The 16,841-nt window shown below is 50.1% G+C and overlaps 2 protein-coding genes across 5 annotated transcripts; one reads left to right on the forward strand and one right to left on the reverse strand.

Moving 5' to 3' along the window:
- Positions 1 to 6,050: 6,050 nt before the first annotated feature.
- Positions 6,051 to 7,404, forward strand: RANGRF (RAN guanine nucleotide release factor). 2 transcript variants are annotated; one of them, XM_068977560.1, is made up of 5 exons: positions 6,051 to 6,228; positions 6,318 to 6,434; positions 6,640 to 6,796; positions 6,887 to 6,972; positions 7,177 to 7,404. In XM_068977560.1, exons 1-5 carry the CDS (start codon positions 6,152 to 6,154, stop codon positions 7,298 to 7,300), a joined length of 561 nt encoding a protein of 186 aa, XP_068833661.1. In that variant the 5' UTR covers positions 6,051 to 6,151; the 3' UTR covers positions 7,301 to 7,404. The 2 variants fall into 2 exon arrangements, with proteins under 2 accessions (XP_068833661.1, XP_068833662.1); XM_068977561.1 differs by having other exon boundaries at positions 6,640 to 6,775.
- A 72-nt stretch (positions 7,405 to 7,476) lies between these two features.
- SLC25A35 (solute carrier family 25 member 35) lies at positions 7,477 to 11,130 on the reverse strand. 3 transcript variants are annotated; one of them, XM_068977557.1, is made up of 6 exons: positions 10,430 to 11,130; positions 9,283 to 9,348; positions 8,677 to 8,829; positions 8,190 to 8,324; positions 7,945 to 8,026; positions 7,477 to 7,827 (listed from the first exon to the last, which is right to left on the reverse strand). In XM_068977557.1, the coding sequence occupies exons 1-6, from the start codon at positions 10,802 to 10,804 to the stop codon at positions 7,703 to 7,705; spliced, it is 936 nt and encodes a 311-aa protein (XP_068833658.1). In that variant the 5' UTR covers positions 10,805 to 11,130; the 3' UTR covers positions 7,477 to 7,702. The 3 variants fall into 3 exon arrangements, with proteins under 3 accessions (XP_068833658.1, XP_068833659.1, XP_068833660.1); XM_068977558.1 differs by having other exon boundaries at positions 7,719 to 8,026; XM_068977559.1 differs by lacking the exon at positions 9,283 to 9,348 and having other exon boundaries at positions 7,719 to 8,026.
- Positions 11,131 to 16,841: the final 5,711 nt, after the last annotated feature.

Consider the following 16,841-nt stretch of genomic DNA (forward strand, 5'->3'; position numbering starts at 1 on the left):
TCAGTGTTACTGGTTGGGGCATAGACTTGGATTACTGTGATACTGAATGGTTTGCCTTGGAAACGAACAGAGATCATTCTGTCATTTTTGAGATTGCATCCAAGTACTGGATTTTGGACTCTTTTGTTGACCATGATGGCGACTCCATTTCTTCTGAGGGATTCCTGTCTGCAGTAGTAGATATAATGGTCATCTGAGTTAAATTCACCCATTCCAGTCCATTTTAGTTCACTGATTCCTAGAATGTCAACATTCATTCTTGCCATCTCTTGTTTGACCACTTCCAATTTGCCTTGATTCATGGACCTGACATTCCAGGTTCCTATGCAATATTGCTCTTTACAGCATCGGACCTTGCTTCTATCACCAGTCACATCAACAACTGGGTATTGTTTTTGCTTTGGCTCCATCCCTTCATTCTTTCTGGAGTTATTTCTCCAGTTGTCTCCAGTAGCATATTGGGCACCTACTGACCTGGGGAGTTCCTCTTTCAGTATCCTATCATTTTGCCTTTTCATACTGTTCATAGGGTTCTCAAGGCAAGAATACTGAAGTGGCTTGCCATTCCCTTCTCCAGTGGACCACATTCTGTCAGACCTCTCCACCATGACCTACCCGTTTTGGGTAGCCCCACGGGCATGGCTTAGTTTCATTGAGTTAGACAAGGCTGTGGTCCTAGTGTGTTTAGATTGACTAGTTTTCTGTGATTATGGTTTCCGTGTGTCTGCCCTCTGATGCCCTCTTGCAACACCTACCGTCTTACTTGGGTTTCTCTTACCTTGGACGTAGGGTATCTCTTCACGGCTGCTCCAGCAAAGTGCAGCCGCTGTTCCTTACCTTGGACGAGGGTTATCTCCTCACCGCCCCCCCTCCTGACCTTGAACGTGGAATAGCTCCTCTAGCCCCTCCTGCGCCCGTGCAGCCACCACTCCTTGGATGTGGGGTTGCTCTTCCCGGCCGCCACTCCTGGCCTCGGACGTGGGGTAGCTCCTCTTGGCCGTTCCTGCACCATTGCAGCCTGGCACTCTCGGCCACTGCCCCTGACCTTGGACGTGGGGTAACCACCATAAGATGTATTTATTTCTCCAGCACGTGCTGCATTCAGAACGCTGGGGCAGAAATCAAAGAAATCTTCAGCCTGTCGTTAGACACTTGGGGGCACCAGATAGCCAGAAGGTAGAGTCTGGGGCACTGCTGTGGTGGGGCCTGGGTTAGAGACCTATCTCAGGCTTCAGGAAAGACCTTCCTGTGTGACTAGCCCACTAGAAGCACCAGTCACTATGGGCCGTTTTCCCCCAGAAGGGGTGGCTTTGTACAACTTTGTCTGCCTGGTCAGGCTGGAGGAACAGCTGGTGGGTACATGGACAGAGAGTGTGAAAGAGAGAGTCCTGCCCCACCTGTCACCCAGGTAAGAAAATTGTCAAGGGCCTCCTCCCTGGGCAGGTGCACACATGGAGGGAGACAGACATGAGGCAAATAATTTTAATAAAATATCTTTTAGAGGAATCTCAGGGCACAGGTGGGAGCTCACAGCAAGGGATGTGGCCCAGACTCTCAGGATCAGGGGAAGATTCCCCAGATTAACTGAGACATAAGGAATGAGCAGCATCTGGTTACAAGAGTGGGGAGAGAGTGAAAGCTAAAGATACTTGCAAAGCCTCAGGGGCGAACAGTAAAGCGAGTTAAGGAACTGAACAAAGATGAGTCTGTCTGGAACATTAAAACAGGACAGGCACAGTTAAGGGCCTAACAGAGCATGTCAAGGAATCTGCATTTATAAACCACCTGAAAGGAGTTGTATAAGAGCAAGACATGATCACTCCAGCTGGAAAGGAAGACAAGAGAGGATTTTAGAAATCCCCGAAGCCAGAAGGTAGAGTCTGGGGCACTGCTGTAGTGGGGTCTGGGTTAGAGACCTATCTCAGGCTTCAGGAAAGACCTTCCTGTGTAAGTAGCCCACTAGGAGTACCAGCCATTATGGGCTGGTACTTGCTCCAGGTACTTTGCATGCTCCAGGCACTTTGCATGCTCCAGGCAGAAAGAGTGATGCTCAGGACTAGGATGGTGGTGGTGTGTAGAATCACCAGGAACTGGATGTGAAGGAAAGATAGGGGAGTTGATGATGAAGTGCAGATTCTTTGCTTGGACCACTGGGTAGGCAATAACTTCATTAACTATAGATGAAGATGGTGCATGCATGGGAGAAAAATGATGTGCTTTGCTTAGGACTATTGAGTTTGAGGTGTCGGGGAGAAACATGTTTCAACTGCAGGGGGCGTGGGTTTGACCCCTGGTTAGGAAACTAAGATCCTGCATGCCACGTGAGTGGCACAGCCAAAACAACAACAACAAGAGATCTGGGATAGAGATGGAGATGGTTTGGGAGGCACTGGTCTATGTGTGGGCAACGTTATTTGGGAGGAGTGAGGAGAGCCTGGGAACATTGAAGGGACTGGCAGAAAAAGAGGAGGCTGAGAAGGAATGGCATCACTAACCTCACAGCCTAACCAACTGGCTTCCCACTGCCCATGTCACTGGAGCATCCTGGGATGCCCCTGGGAAGGTATCCAGGGCAACAGAAGGGACTAGGGAGTCATCCTGTTCTCCTTACCACTGAGTCCTAGCTCTGTTGACCCTGTCTTCACACCAAGGCGAACTCCTCTCTCTCCTAGATCCTTTCCCTAAGTAGTACAGACAGCCCTCCCCACTTCCAAACACCACATCTAGGGAAGGTGACAAGGAAATGGCTTGGCAAAACAAAGCAGATGAAAAGGCTAAATTATATGCTGACTTGGAACTTCCTTGATGGTCCAGTGGCTAAGACTCTGTACTCCCAACACAGGGGGCCTGGGTTTGATCCCTGGTCAGGGAACTAGATCCTGCTTGCTCCACCTAAAGATCCCATGCACTGAAACAAAGATCAAAGATCCTGAGTGTTGCAGCCAAATATTTAAAAAATTATAATAAAAACATTATTATGAGTAGGGCTCCAAGGGCTTCACCAAAATGTCAAAGAGGTGCATGGAAGCAAAAACATTAAAAACCCCTGCTTGGTAGAAATATACATTGCCCTTACTCTAAAGCGATGCTTGACTTTGGGTATTGAGTCATCTCTCTGATCCGAGTCCATCACTTCCACCTCTTGGTGCCCCTAAAGGTGATGAGGTGGGGGCCTGGGGACACCTGAGCCCAAAATAAAAAAAACTGCATCAAATGCATGCAGAACGCTGGAAGAAGGAATGTCCCAGGGGTACAGAATCAATCAGTTGCAGGCCTACTTCAACAGGTGAGCCAGGAGCTGGACATATGTTCACACCCTCTTGAGAAAAGTGGCCTAATGAGATCTCTCCCATGATACCGGTCATCCTAGTCACAGCCAGATGGACAAAGAAGAGATCTTATCTGTGTCTGGGTATTGGCCTGGGAAATGGCCAGGCAGGACAGCTGGCCAAAGAGGTACTTTCAAATTGGATGGCAAAAAACTGACCTAATTAGATCTGGCCTCTTGGGAAGTTTGCACTTGAACATGTAGAAAGAATCAGCTGTTGGGGAGCCCATTAGTGACAGACACAGAGGAAAAAAGGTGAAGGATAAGGGAGAGTCAAGAGCAGGAACTTGCCAAGTTAGGGCTTCCTTTCACCCCACTCCCAGAGGACGTGCAGCCCTGCACCTCTGTCGCTTCCTGGAGGACTGCTTGTAGCCCACCTAACCTGTGCCTTCAGAGCTCCAGAACTGTGGAGGGCCAGGCCTCCCCAGCATGTCATAGCAGAGCATGACACCTGACATGCCATAGATCCAAAATGAGGAAGTTGCGGGCATTTTCCTCAGTCTCTGTAGTCTAGTCTCAGCTCTTCCTGGCCCATTAATAGGCCCTCACTCCTTGTGCCTAGTGCCGGGGCCCTGTTAACTTCTATGTCCTTGCAGGTCCCTTTCCAAGGACTCCCTATCTACTTGACTGCTCACAAAGCAGCCAGAGTCAGTATCACCTCTAGCAGGGAGGAGAGCGCAGAGGGCAAGCCAGTAGAAGTGGGGAGGGAGGGACAGAGAGATGCTGAGGGAGGCAGCAGGGTTGACCCTGCGGCTTGGTTTCCTTGGTTCCCCTTGTCTGGACTGCTCCTCTTCGTCAGGCTTCTATAACACACCCCTCCCTCTTTCTAATTCCTCATGGATCAAACAGTCCACTCTCTTTGCCTGAAACAGATTTAGATTCAACTACATCCATACTGCCTTTAATCCTAACAATGTTTTAGTTGATGAGGCTCAGAAAGAGGTCTGATGCTGGCTGTCATAAGTGAGGAGTCCACGCTCCATAGCATGTTCTATAAACACCTTGCACGTGACCAACAGTCCAGCCTCAAAGCTCCCTGCCATGGCACCCTTGCCAAGCTGATATGCTCACATTCCCCAAAACATGCCCTCTCATTTCCAAGTCTTTGCTCCTGATGTTCGCCTTGGCTAGAATACCCCTAGCATCACCTGGTGAACTCTGAGGCAACTTTTAAGACTCAAGGTGGGGCTTCCCTGGTGGTCCAATAGTTAAGAATCACTTGCCAATGCAGGGGACCTGGGTTCGGTTCCTAGTTCCAGAAGTTCCCACAATGCCTCAGAGCAACTACATACACTGGTGTGCCACAACTACTAAGCCTGCATTCTAGAGCCCGGGAACTGCAACTACTACAGCTCACGTGCCTAGAGCCTATGCTCAGCAACAAGAAAGACCGTAGGCAGCAATGAAGACCCAGTACAGCAAAAACCAAACAAATCTTAAAAAAAGAGAAAGACTCAAGGGATCTTCCCTGGTGGTCCAGTGGATAAGATTCCAAGTTCCCAATGCAGGGATCCCAGGTTTGATCCTGAATCAGGGAACTGTCAGTAGATTCCACATGCCACAACTAAAGATCCTGCATGCCACAACTAAGACCCAGCACTGCCAAATAAATAAGTAAAAATTAAAAAAAAAAATGGTCAAAGTGTGCTCCACTGTTCTTTATAAATTCCTGGTGGGGTAAGGGCTGGGTCCTAAACAGCCTTTGTATATCCAGCCCTTTGCTTAAGGCCTGGTAAGATGAGGGAATCAAAGAATATGTGCCCCTTGGCCTCAGTGTTACAAAATTATTAGGGTCCAGAAGTATGATGGATGGCACTTGGAACCTAGTAGGTGGGATGGCCTCAGGATGAGAATACTCTAGCTCAGTTTTTGGGTGGCAAGTAGATGACATCTAGAGCCACTGAGGGTATGGGTGGTCCCCTGGGTGCCAAAATTCACCCTCTTGGGTTTATTCAATCACTCAACAATACATGTCTGTTATGCTCTAAACACTCTGCCAGGTGCTGGGACTCAAAGATAAATGAATCAATTAGCTGGGAGGATACACCTGAGCTGAAATTTTAAGAACACTCTAAAAATCTATAAAAGAAAAACAACAGAGTTTATTCCGTGCTTCCGTCCAGGTGTGTCTGTGTGTGAGGGATGGGGACCGCCTCCTTCCCACACCTCCATCCCTTCGCCTCACCTCAGCTCCCAAGGGAAGATTTGAGAGGATTAGAAATATAATCCCCAGGTTGGGTCTTGCTTTCAGGAAGGCGTGATGCCTGAATCCTAACCTGGTCCCCCCACACCTGGCCCCATTGTTTCCCTAATTCCCTGCATCCGGTTGGCAGTCCGTTCCCTGTCAAGAGGCCCTGAGAGTGATATGTGGAGACCCTGAAACTATCCCCCCTCCACACACCTCAGGGGACCCCACAAAGATGTCGGTCCTTTGGATGTGTAACGGCCCTTAAGGAGGTTCTCAAGGGACATTCTTAGCAAGTGCGACCCCTTTAAAACGAGGAGGCCTATGGGCGTGGGCTAGTGACCAAGTGGGCGTCACAAGTCCTAAACCAAGGTCTTAGCTCCTAGCGGACGCCGCGGTCCCGCCCCGAGCCCTCCCGAGGCTTGGCTTCCGGGAGCAGCTCCGCTGGGGCACCGCCCCCAAGACGCGGGCGCCAATTGGCCAGCGCGACCGCGGGGCGGGGCCAAATCTTAAAGAGTCGGAAGCCAAGGGCGACCTGGAGGTGGCCACGGCTGCAGAGAAAGGCAGGGAAGCGATGGCACGTGGCCCCATGTGGGTTTCTTTTAAATCTTTAATGACTATACTCTAGTCTCAGGCCCATGGAGCCCACGCGAGACTACCCACTGTTCGGGGGCGCCTTCTCCGCCACTCTCCCTCCGGGGGCCATTGACGTAAGGTGAGACGGCCCAGGCACCAAAGGAATTTGACCAGGTGGGTTGCGGGAAGAAACCGGGGTCAACCAGGGTCTACCTCGCCTCTTTCCAGCGACCTCCGACCGGTCCCGGACAATCAAGAAGTTTTCTGCCATCGCGTGACAGACCAGAGCCTGATAGTCGAACTTCTAGAGCTGCAGGCCCACGTGCAGGGCGAGGAGGCTGCCCGGTGAGGGAGGCGGGCCCGCGGCTGGCCAATGGGAGGACCGGAGCCGAAGGAGTGGGCGGGGCCTGTGGCTGGACGGTTAATCACGGCAATGAGAACTCCAAGGGCAACATGTTATCACTGGAAGCGAGAGCAGCTTAGGATTTGAGAGATACTTGAAAGGAGCAGTCACAAATGCCCCTCCCTGACCCTGCTCCCTTAACTCCAGGTACCACTTTGAAGATGTTGGCGGGGTGCAAGAGGCTAGGGCTGTGCAAGTGGAGACTGTGCAGCCCCTCGTTTTGGAGAACCTGGCCCTGAGGGGCTGCTGTCAAGAAGCCTGGATCCTCTCTGGCCAACAGCAGGTAGCTAAAGAAAATCAGCAGGTGAGGGTCAGAGAAGTGTGAGACGTCCTGGAGGGGTTAAGGGGGTGGCGCTGGGGAATCAGGTAAGCATCCGGACTCTGATCCCTTTAGGTAGCCAAGTATGTGACACTGCATCAGGCTTTGCTGCGGCTGCCCCAGTACCAGACTGATCTCCTGCTCACCTTCAATCAGCCCCCGTAAGGACAGAAAGGGCACGTGGATAATGATTGGGTCCCCAGGGGAATTAGGCTTGGAGGGGCAGAGTAGGGAGACTGGCTGTTGGGGCCCTCCAAGGAAGTGGGAGTGAGCCACGAGTTTGGGGTCACAGATAACCAGGTCTTCTGGGGAAATGGGAGCTTCAAGGCCTAGATGATGTTCTCTATCTGTTCCCCACCCCCAAGCCCTGAGAATAGGTCATCTCTTGGCCCGGAAAATCTGTCAATTCCTCCCTGGAGCCTGGGCGACTTTGAACAGCTTGTGACCAGTCTGACCCTTCACGATCCCAACATCTTTGGTCCCCAGTAAGGATGCTGAAATGCTGCATAATGCTTCTGAAGACCTGGGGCTTCTGTTCTGCAAGGGGAACAAAGGGTTGGATACATTCCCCTAATTCCTTTCCAGTGCATAAACACAAGACACCTCCTCTCTGCAGAAATAAACTTGCTTTATAACCAATATAATCTCTGTGCCTTTGAAATCTAACAGAACACCTGGGTCCCCCCAGTTCCCTTTGGTCTTGGACGGGTGAAGTTAAAATTATACATGGGATCAGAAGGGACCCAAGGCCAGGAGTGGAGAAAGGGAGGAAACACACTTTGGAGTGATGGGTTCAGCCCTGAGAGAGCAGTGTGAAATGTGCAGGAGTACAGGCAGGGAAGGTTTAAAGCAACACCCAAGAAAGGGAGGGAAACTATCCCTTGTAGTGATTCAATCCTGAGAAATCAAATGGGGAGTGGTGTTGGTGGTCCCCCTCGGATGATGAAAGGCCATCTGGTCAGAAGTCTCCCGATAATAAAAAATGGAGTCGGAAGAGTCCAAGGAGTGCTGATTTGCTGGAGTGGGGAAAAGCGGCTGTCGTTACTTGGTGTACGTGTAGTAGACCATGCGCAGCTGGTCCCAGAAGAAGAGGGAAAGGATGGTGTGGGGGCCTAGGCGGAAGTAGGAGGCACCTATTCCCTTGTACATGCCAAAAATGCCCTCTGTCCGAGCCGTCTGCAGCAGAGCATCCAGTAACCCCCGGTACATGAGGCCCTGAGAGGTGGGAGAGGAAGAGCAGAGAGAAGGAGTTTGTCAGAACCCACCAGGAGCCTCACCTCAGTAGGCTGCATTTTAGGGTTCCTACCTCCACCCACAGTCTGCTTTCCCCCATCCCCCAGCTTTCCCAGCCTGCCCACACCCCAGGGCACTCCCTTACCTTGCCCTGAGCATCTGTGGGCTGGTTGTACAGCCTGGTGCTGACCACGTCAAAGGGTGTCATGGCCAGGACCACCGCGATGCCACTCACCATGGCGGCCGCCAGAGCCACCTTCCAGCTCTGGGGTGGAAATATCTAATGGGGGAGGGAGGGAGAGCTCTGTCAGCCAATCGTTCAACCCCACAGAAAGGCCAGGCCCTGCACTGGGGATACAGGAGGGAGCCGGTAACTCAGGGAGCTTCCACTCCACCGGTGATAACACTGAAGGAGCAAGAGCTCAAGGCTCTGAGGACTCAGGCACACCTGGGTGGAAGGGACAAGAGAACTGTGGGAAGGTTAGAAAGAGACAGTGACCCTCCAAGACTACCTGCTACCCCCTCACATTGAATGTTGGCACTGTCCCACTTCAAGCTGAGCCCGCTTCAGCTTGCCCCCCCCACCCCCACCCACATTCCCAGGGTGGCCCCACCCCTTCCCCAGGCAGTACCTCCCACTGGGTCATGAGGTCCTTGGTGGAGGAGAAGGTGCACAGCTGGGTGGAGGAACCGACGATAACTCGGGGCAGGCCGCCCAGGGCCCCACGCCACAACCCCACCAGACCATGTTTCTGGCCAATCTTGGTTAGTGCCTGAAACATGCCCTGGTGGGGGCCGGGGGAAAGACCATGGGGGCAGGGTTCAGTCACTCAAGCATCAGGGGCTGCTACCTCCTAACAGTGACAAGGATGGGTCCATCACAGGCACCCCAATGTCTAGACAACCAGTTCCATGTGGGCTTCAAGCATGAATGTGGCCCTCAGTTATCGACCAACCTATCCTTTTCTCCCTCGCCATCCCAGAACAGGGCAGGGCGTATGCAAGTGAGGACATTAGCAGGACAGGAGGATGGGGCAGGAGAAACAGGTGCAGAAGACTAGAGGAACTGGGAACATAGGGCAAAGAGGGTTTGGGTGGATTCCAGGGGTGGAGTAGGGCTGAATTGATGGGCTGGGCAGATCTGTGGCTGGGTTGGAGCTGCTGGGTACAGGCAGAAAGCTGGGGGAAGAAGGGAGAGAATGGGCAGGGACTCAAGCCGGGGATGGGAAAACCCTCACCTGATGATTATACTGGTGCCCCACAGCGATTTCTGTGGCTGCCTGTGCTTGGAGGTGTGTCTTCACCTGGGGAAGACAGAGTATTACAGCCTATGGCTCAGAGGTCAGCCTCCCACCTCAGAAACCCAAATGCCTGACCCCTTCACACTTTCTCTAGGGTGTTCAGCAAAGAATATCCTTCTAATCTGATAATTATTGTTGTTCCTACTTAACAAATTGGTCATGAGACTGTGTCCCTTGGCTCCAATCCCGGGGGATGGATCTCCTAGCACTGCGAGGCACCCCCACCCCTCTACATCCTCCCTCCCTTCGGGTAGGGGTGGGGGATGGAAAATGGCAACATTTCCTAAGACTGTCCAAGTTAGGGGAGACCTGGTGTCCAGCCTCTCATGCCACCTCCTATTCTCAGACTGGCAGACAGGATCTTCAGCCACTACCATGACCAGGCTCCAACATCAGACTCTGGGGCAGGTTGAGGGGTCCTCTGCAAAACTTGCTCTCTGGCCTCCCAGCTGGCTTTGGAGAGATCACTGTCCCTGAATCTCATAACCTGGGAGGGAGACCAGATTACCTTTCCTTCTACAGACCTCACTGCCTCACAGTGTCTTTCCAGAAAGAGTGCTAAGCAGGGCCTTGTTCTTGTTTAGTCACTTTCAGTAGTGTCTGATTCTTTTGCGACCCCATGGACTATAGCCCGCCAGGCTCCTCTGTCCATGAGATTTCCCAGGCAAGAATACTGGAGTGGGTTGCCATTTCCTTCTCCAGGGGATCTTCCCAACCCAAGGATCAAACTCGCATCTCCTGCATTGGAAGTGAATTCTTTACTACTGAGCCACCAAGGAAGCCAAGCAAGGACTGGACTGGTCCTAGCAATAAGCAGCTGTGTGACCTTGAGCTAGTCATTTCCTTTTCTGGGCCTCAGGCTCCTGACCCTTCACCTATACCAGATAACTCAAAGAGGCAGACTACAGGATGGTAATTCTGTGATGCCCAGGACCTTCCCCAATCCCCAGACTCGTTGAAGTATATTAATCAAACCGCTCATCTTCCCCTACACAAATCCATTTCTAGCCTCAGTGAAGGCCCAGGCACCCACCCTGCACCAAGGATCTTCCTGGAAGGCCCCAGGCAAGACCCTTCTTCTCACCATGTAAATGGGGCTCCCCAAGTAGGCTCCCATGACCCCAGCCAAGGCCCCAGCTGCGGCGCTGCGAACAGGGCTGAGTGTGCCTTCAGCTGTATGCAGGTAACCCCCAGCTTCCACCAGCCCGTAGGTGCCCAGCCGGATTCCGTTCATCAGAAACTGGTATAAGAGGGCAGGGGCCAGGCCCTTCTGCAGAGCCGCCAGGCCGTCCACCTTGCCGATGGTGATGAAGGCATGGAAGACGTTTCGGTAGTGCCGTTGGTAGGTGCCGGGGGCCCGCAGTTCTCCCTGCAGCTGCATCCTGGTCTTCACCACCTCCAGGGGATTGGTGAACAAACAGGCCCCGCAGGCTGCCAGGCCACTCATCAAGAAGTCCATGGTGGGACAGCAGTAGCAGGAATTGGCCCAGGGGTAAGAAAGTTAAAATTAACTTCAGAAATGAGGTCAGAATATCCTGGGGAGAGCCTCAGTTCCAGCGGTTCAGGCTGCAGCAGGTAGAAATTTAGAGGTCTGGAATCTATAGAGTGTCAGGGTCAGATATCAAGAGGTCAAGGGTTAGCTGGAATTTGGGAGTCAGGAGATGGTAGAAAGAAATATGAGTTTAGGAGAGTCTGGCGAGAAGGCTATGGCAGGGACTTGTTAATTAAGGGATTCGAGGTCAAGGAGGGGCAGAAGTCAAGAGGACAGCAGGTGGGATGCTTAGGATGGCCAGACACGGGGGTCCGGAGTAGGTGAGAGAAAAGCGGAGTGGGGAGACGCCTGCGGAGGAGGAAGGGAAAAGAAAATCAGCAGATGAAGGAGGGAGAGGACCAGGAGAAGATCCGGTGGCGTCCCCGGGACAGCAGCGAGGTCTGAAACGGGGAAGGAAGTCAAGACTCAGCAGAGAATGAGCGCCCCCAGGCATCTGCCGGAGCCCGCAGCAGCTTCACCCCCGGTTAGCCTACGGAGGCCACCACACTCCGATCATGGAAAGCAGCGCCCAATGAGAAGCCTTGGAGAGGCGTAGCCGAGAGCCGCAGCCAATCAACGCCGAGCCGGCTCGACGGCCAATGGAAGGTGCTCCAGGCGACTCAGCCCCCGGAATCTGCAGAGAAGCGGTTGGAGTTAACTCTCCACACCCCGGCACCGGTACCTGGGCTGTCGACTCAGGGTGCTGAGAGGGGTCCCCCGGGAGCAGAGTTTTGTTTTGTTTTGTTTTTTATCACTGGTAAGGAGGAGGAGAGGTTGGACCCTGGGTCACTGGACGGGCGCAGAAGCCGAGTGCGGAGACAGCAGTTCATCGGCCTGTTTGGGGCTGCTCCTTTTGCGAACCGAGGGCTCCCCTCCTTCTTCTTCTATCCCGGGTCGTCGCCGGGTGGGGCTGCCAAACTGTATATCCACTCCTCGGATCGACGTCAGGAGAACTCGCCCCTGGACTGAACAGATATCCTTAGACTGAATGAAATATTTGCATAATAGGTTCCAGGCCGGGGATGTGATGCCTGCGGGTGCAGAGGAAGAGGTCCTGAAGGATCGCAGGGAAGGAACATAGTCACATCTTTATGCTCTTTTGATGCTCACAGCAACCCAGAGGAAAACGGCAGGCAGGCTGAGTAGGGTGGGATTTTGATCCCTGAGCCTAGGTTATACAAGGCCAGCAAGTGGTGGAAGAGATCCTGAGACTCTCCTGTCCTTTGTTCATGAGCCTGGTAATGGTTAATTATGCAAGGACTTCTGAGAAAAGAGGGGGAAGGCTTTGGAGAAAGATGGCAGGAGAACAAGGGATGTCTTCTGGGGTGGGAGGAGTTAGGGGGCACAACTGACCTAGAGAATCTTTTGAGGTACAGTTTGGGTCTTCCTGCTTACCAGCTGGATGGCCTTAGGCAAGTTACTTAACATCTCAGAGCTTTCTTTGTAAAATGGGAATGATAATTATGTATTGCGTAAGCCTGAGTGAAAGTGTTTTATTTTCTCTAGGTGCTCAATTGGTCTCCTTGTGCCCTTGCCTATCCTGTTCCCACGGCACCCTTATCCTGGTAACCTCCAAATCACTCTTCAACTTGAGCTTCATCTCTCCTGATCCTTGAAGCTTTTTAGCCACTTCCATCCTGCTTTGTTCCTCAAGTAAATGAGAAACCTTTGTTTCTGATTTGATTTGGCTTAGAGGGTAAAGCGTCCGCCTGCAATGCGGGAGACCCGGGTTCAATCCCTGAGTAGGGAAGATCCCCTGGAGAAGGCTCCAGTACTCTTGCCTGGAAAATCCCATGGACAGAGGAGCCTGGGAGGCTGAAGTCCATGGGGTCACAAAGAGTCAGACACGACTGAGCGACTTCACTTTCACTTTATTTCAGCAATTGTTTACTCTGACTCCTCCACTACAATGGGAGTTCTTGAACACTCCCAGGGCTGGGGAGCTGAATCTGAGTCTTTTCTCACCAGTTTACTGCTAACTCACAGATTTTGAGACCTGGGTTCGATCCCTGGGTCGGGAATATCCCCTGGAGAAGGAAATGGCAACCCACTCCAGTATTCTTGCCCGGAGAATCCCATGGACGGAGGAGCCTGGTGGGCTACAGTCCACGGGGTCGCAAAGAGTCGGACACGACTGAGCGACTTCACTTTCACCTTCAGGAGGTGTGGAGCAGATAATGGGGCTTCTCGATAGAGGCTCTGAAATGGTCCCCTGAAAATGTCCAAGGAATGCTCCACAAATGCCTCCACCTGCTGGCTAGGGTTATCACCTGAAAAACTGGATTCGTCTCAGTGAGTGTCGAGTCAAAAGACACGACCAAGCCAAAGAGTGAGAGAAGGAAGACTTTAAGTAAGGAGAACACTGGCAATTTTCCCCAAAGCTGTGTTTCCCGAACAGCAAAATTAGGAAAGTTTTAAGCTAAAGGTATGTGCATATTCATGAAGCGGTTTGGCTGGGGTTTGCTTATACATGACAGGGCTTGAGCAGAAGAGAATCCAGCACAGAATAGGGGCAAAAGTCCAAGCTTTCATTGATTGAAATCACAAACGACAGAAGAAAGTTAACATCTTCATTCCTTAGGTTCCCACCCATCTGCAGGTTTTAGCTAGAAGTTACCATTCCCCACCTGTGTGTGGGACCTTTGTTTCCCTAGAGCAACTCAAAGATAGGATTGTTATGTATATCCCTTGAGGAGGACCTCAGTTTAGTTCAGTTCAGTAGCTCAGCTCAGTCGTGTCCAACTCTTTTCGACCCCATGGACTGCAGCACACCAGGCTTCCCTGTCCATCACCAACTCCCAGAGATAGCTTAAACTCATGTCCATCGAGTCAGTGATGCCATCCAACCATCTCATCCTCTGTTGTCCCCTTTTCCTCCTGCCTTCCATCTTTCCCAGCATCAGGGTCTTTTCCAATGAGTCAGTTCTTTGCATCAGGTGGCCAAAGTATTGGAGCTTCAGCTTCAGCATCAGTCCTTCCAATGAATATTCAGGACTGATTTCCTTTGGAATTGACTTGTTTGACCTCCTTGTGGTCCAAGGGGCTCTCAAAAGTCTTTTCCAACACCACAGTTCAATCGAGGATGACCCAGGACTCTTGTTTTGTCATTTGTTCTTGCATTCTTTTGTTCCTCTAAGATTTTAATTACTGAGATCTGTTCTAGGGTAAACATTGTAGCCAGGCTTGGATCACAAAATGGCTTCTCTTGTCAAGAAAGCCATGTGGGGTTCTCTCTCTCCAGGACCCCTACCCTATCTGCTGGTAGGATGAGAGCTCATCATTGTTTTAATTTTTGAGTTTATGCCAGTGGTTCTCAAAGTACAGTCCTTGGAACAACAGCAGCAGCACCTGGGGGCTTCATGTGTGTGTGTGATGTCGTGTCCAACTCTTTGTGACCCCATGGACTATATGTAGCCCACCAGGCTCCTCTGTCCATGGGATTCTCCAGGCAAGAATACTGGAGTGGGTTGCCATTTCCTCCTCTAGGGAATCTTTCTGGCCCTGGAATGGAACCCACATGTCCTGTGTTTCCTTCATGTGGATTCTTTACCCCTGAGCCACAAGGGAAACCCCAGGGGACTTCATAGCAATGCAGATTCTCTAGTCCCACACTAGATCTCTGGTGCTGAAGATGGGGCCTGATGAGACGCTTAACAAACCCACTAAGATATTTTGATATGTGCTAAAGTTTTAGAACTACTGGCTGAAGCCTTTCATTTGTAATATCCAGACATCCTACAGATAGAAAACTTTTAAAGTATTATTATGTTTAAAACAATCTTAATTTTTAGAACAGTTTTAGATTTATAGAAAAATTATAAAGACACTATGAGAGTTCCCACATCCAATTTCCTTTTCAGTTCAGTTCAGTCACTCAGTCACATCCGACTTTTTGTGACCCCATGGACTGCAGCACATCAGGCCCCCCCCACACCCACCCCCATCCATCACCAACTCCCTGAATTTACTCAAACTCATGTCCATCGAGTCGGTGGTGCCAACCAACCATCTCATCCACTGTTGTCCCCTTCTCCTCCTGCCTTCAATCTTTCCCAGCATCAGGCTCTTTTCAAATGAGTCAGTTCTTCACATCAGGTAGCCAAAGTATTGGAGTTTCAACTTTAGCATCAGTCCTTCCCATGAATATTCAGGACTGATTTCCTTTAGGATGGATTGGTTGGATCTCCTTGCTGTCCAAGGGACTCTCAAGAGTCTTCTCCAGCACCCCAGTTCAAAAGCATCAGCTCTTTGGCGCTCAGCTTTCTTCACAGTCCAACTCTCACATCCATACATGACTACTGGAAAAACCATTTCCTTCATTATTAATATCTTACATTAATATTGATGGGGATAGAATAAGATAGTTACACAGGTAGTTGTAGACGTCCCAGTAGGAAACTATAGATAGAGAAGGGAACATAGAAAACTTTGGGAGACCACGGTAGGTTGATGATCACTCAAGAAAGTTATTGGAACATTGTTCAGTGAAGCAGGCTTATGGTTTATAAAACCATAAACAAAACCACAAGGCCATTAGATGGGAGAAAAATGTCACTACCCTTTTGGTAAATGCAGTAATCCTAGTTTGACCTCAGAGGGTCAGACACTTTCCTGCCTAATATGAAGGAGGAGCTAGTGATGCATATCTGCACCTATGTCTTCTTGAAGAAGGTGGTCTTTTCCTCTCCCCCTTTTTCATTATAAAATTGTAGCCCATTCAGTCCCTGGGGCAGAGTTTCCCAGCTGCCCAGAAGCATCTCTTACAATAAATCTACTTGCCTATCACTTTGCTTCTCCCTGAATTTCCTCTGCACTGAGACACAAAGAACCTGAACCTCAGTGAGTCCAGACATCAGGTGAGTGATTCTAATTAAAAGATTGTGGGTTCAAGTCCCAGACTTGGTTTTGGCTGGGTCTGAGTCCCAATCTGAGGTAAACGGTTTCAATATGATATATTGATATTGTTACAATTAATGAACAAATACTAATGCATTATTGACATCCATACTTTTCCAGATTTCTTTCATTTTTCTATGAAGTTTTTTTTTGCTCTTTCAGGATCCCATCCAGCATTTGCATTCACTTGTGGTTTCTCCTCAGGCTCCTCTTGGCTATCATGGTTTCTCCAACTCTCCTTGTTTTTGATGACCTGGGCAGTTTTGAGAAGTACCGGCTAGGTATTTTGTGGAATGTCCTTCTATTGTTTTTCTTCTTTTTTTTTTTTTCTTTTATCATGACTGGAGTGAGGTTGTGGGTTTTGGGGAGGCAGACCACACAGGCAACTGTCATTCATCACATTATGTCAAAGGTGCTACCACATACATACTGTCTGTCAAAATGACATTACTGTTGATATTGACCTTGATCACCAGTCTGTCAGGTTTCTCTGTAGAAAATTTATTTGAATTTTTTCCTCCTTTCCACAGTGCATTCTTTGGAAGGAAATCCCTACGTACAGCCTACATTTAAGGAATGGAGAGTTAGACTCCACTTCCTTGAGGGAGAAAAATCTATATAAGTTATTTGGAATTCCACATGGGAGATTTGTTTGCCCCATTTATTTATTTATTCAACCATTTATTTCTATCTATGGAAACATGGATATTTATTTTATACTTTGAGTTATAATCCAATATACTTTATTTTGTTGTTTATAATGTTCTAACTCTGGCCTTTGAGAACTCTTTTACTAGATTTCTATGTTTTCTTTATTTGTTTGGCCACACTGCCCAGCTTGTGGGATGTTAGTTTCCTGACGAGGGATTGGCCTGAGCCCTCAGCAGTGGGAGTGATAGAGTCCTATCCATTGGATTGCCAGGGCGTTCCCGATTTCTATGTTTTCTTGACATATCCTCATCAAATCTTTTTTTAATCAAATTATTTGTTTTGTGAGCTGGATTCGACTTTTGAGATCTTTCCCAGACCAGGGATCAAACCCTGGCCACAGCAGTGGAGGCACAGAGTC

The sequence above is a fragment of the Capricornis sumatraensis genome, chromosome 8 (assembly GCF_032405125.1).
Source record: "Capricornis sumatraensis isolate serow.1 chromosome 8, serow.2, whole genome shotgun sequence".
Lineage (NCBI taxonomy): Eukaryota > Metazoa > Chordata > Mammalia > Artiodactyla > Bovidae > Capricornis > Capricornis sumatraensis.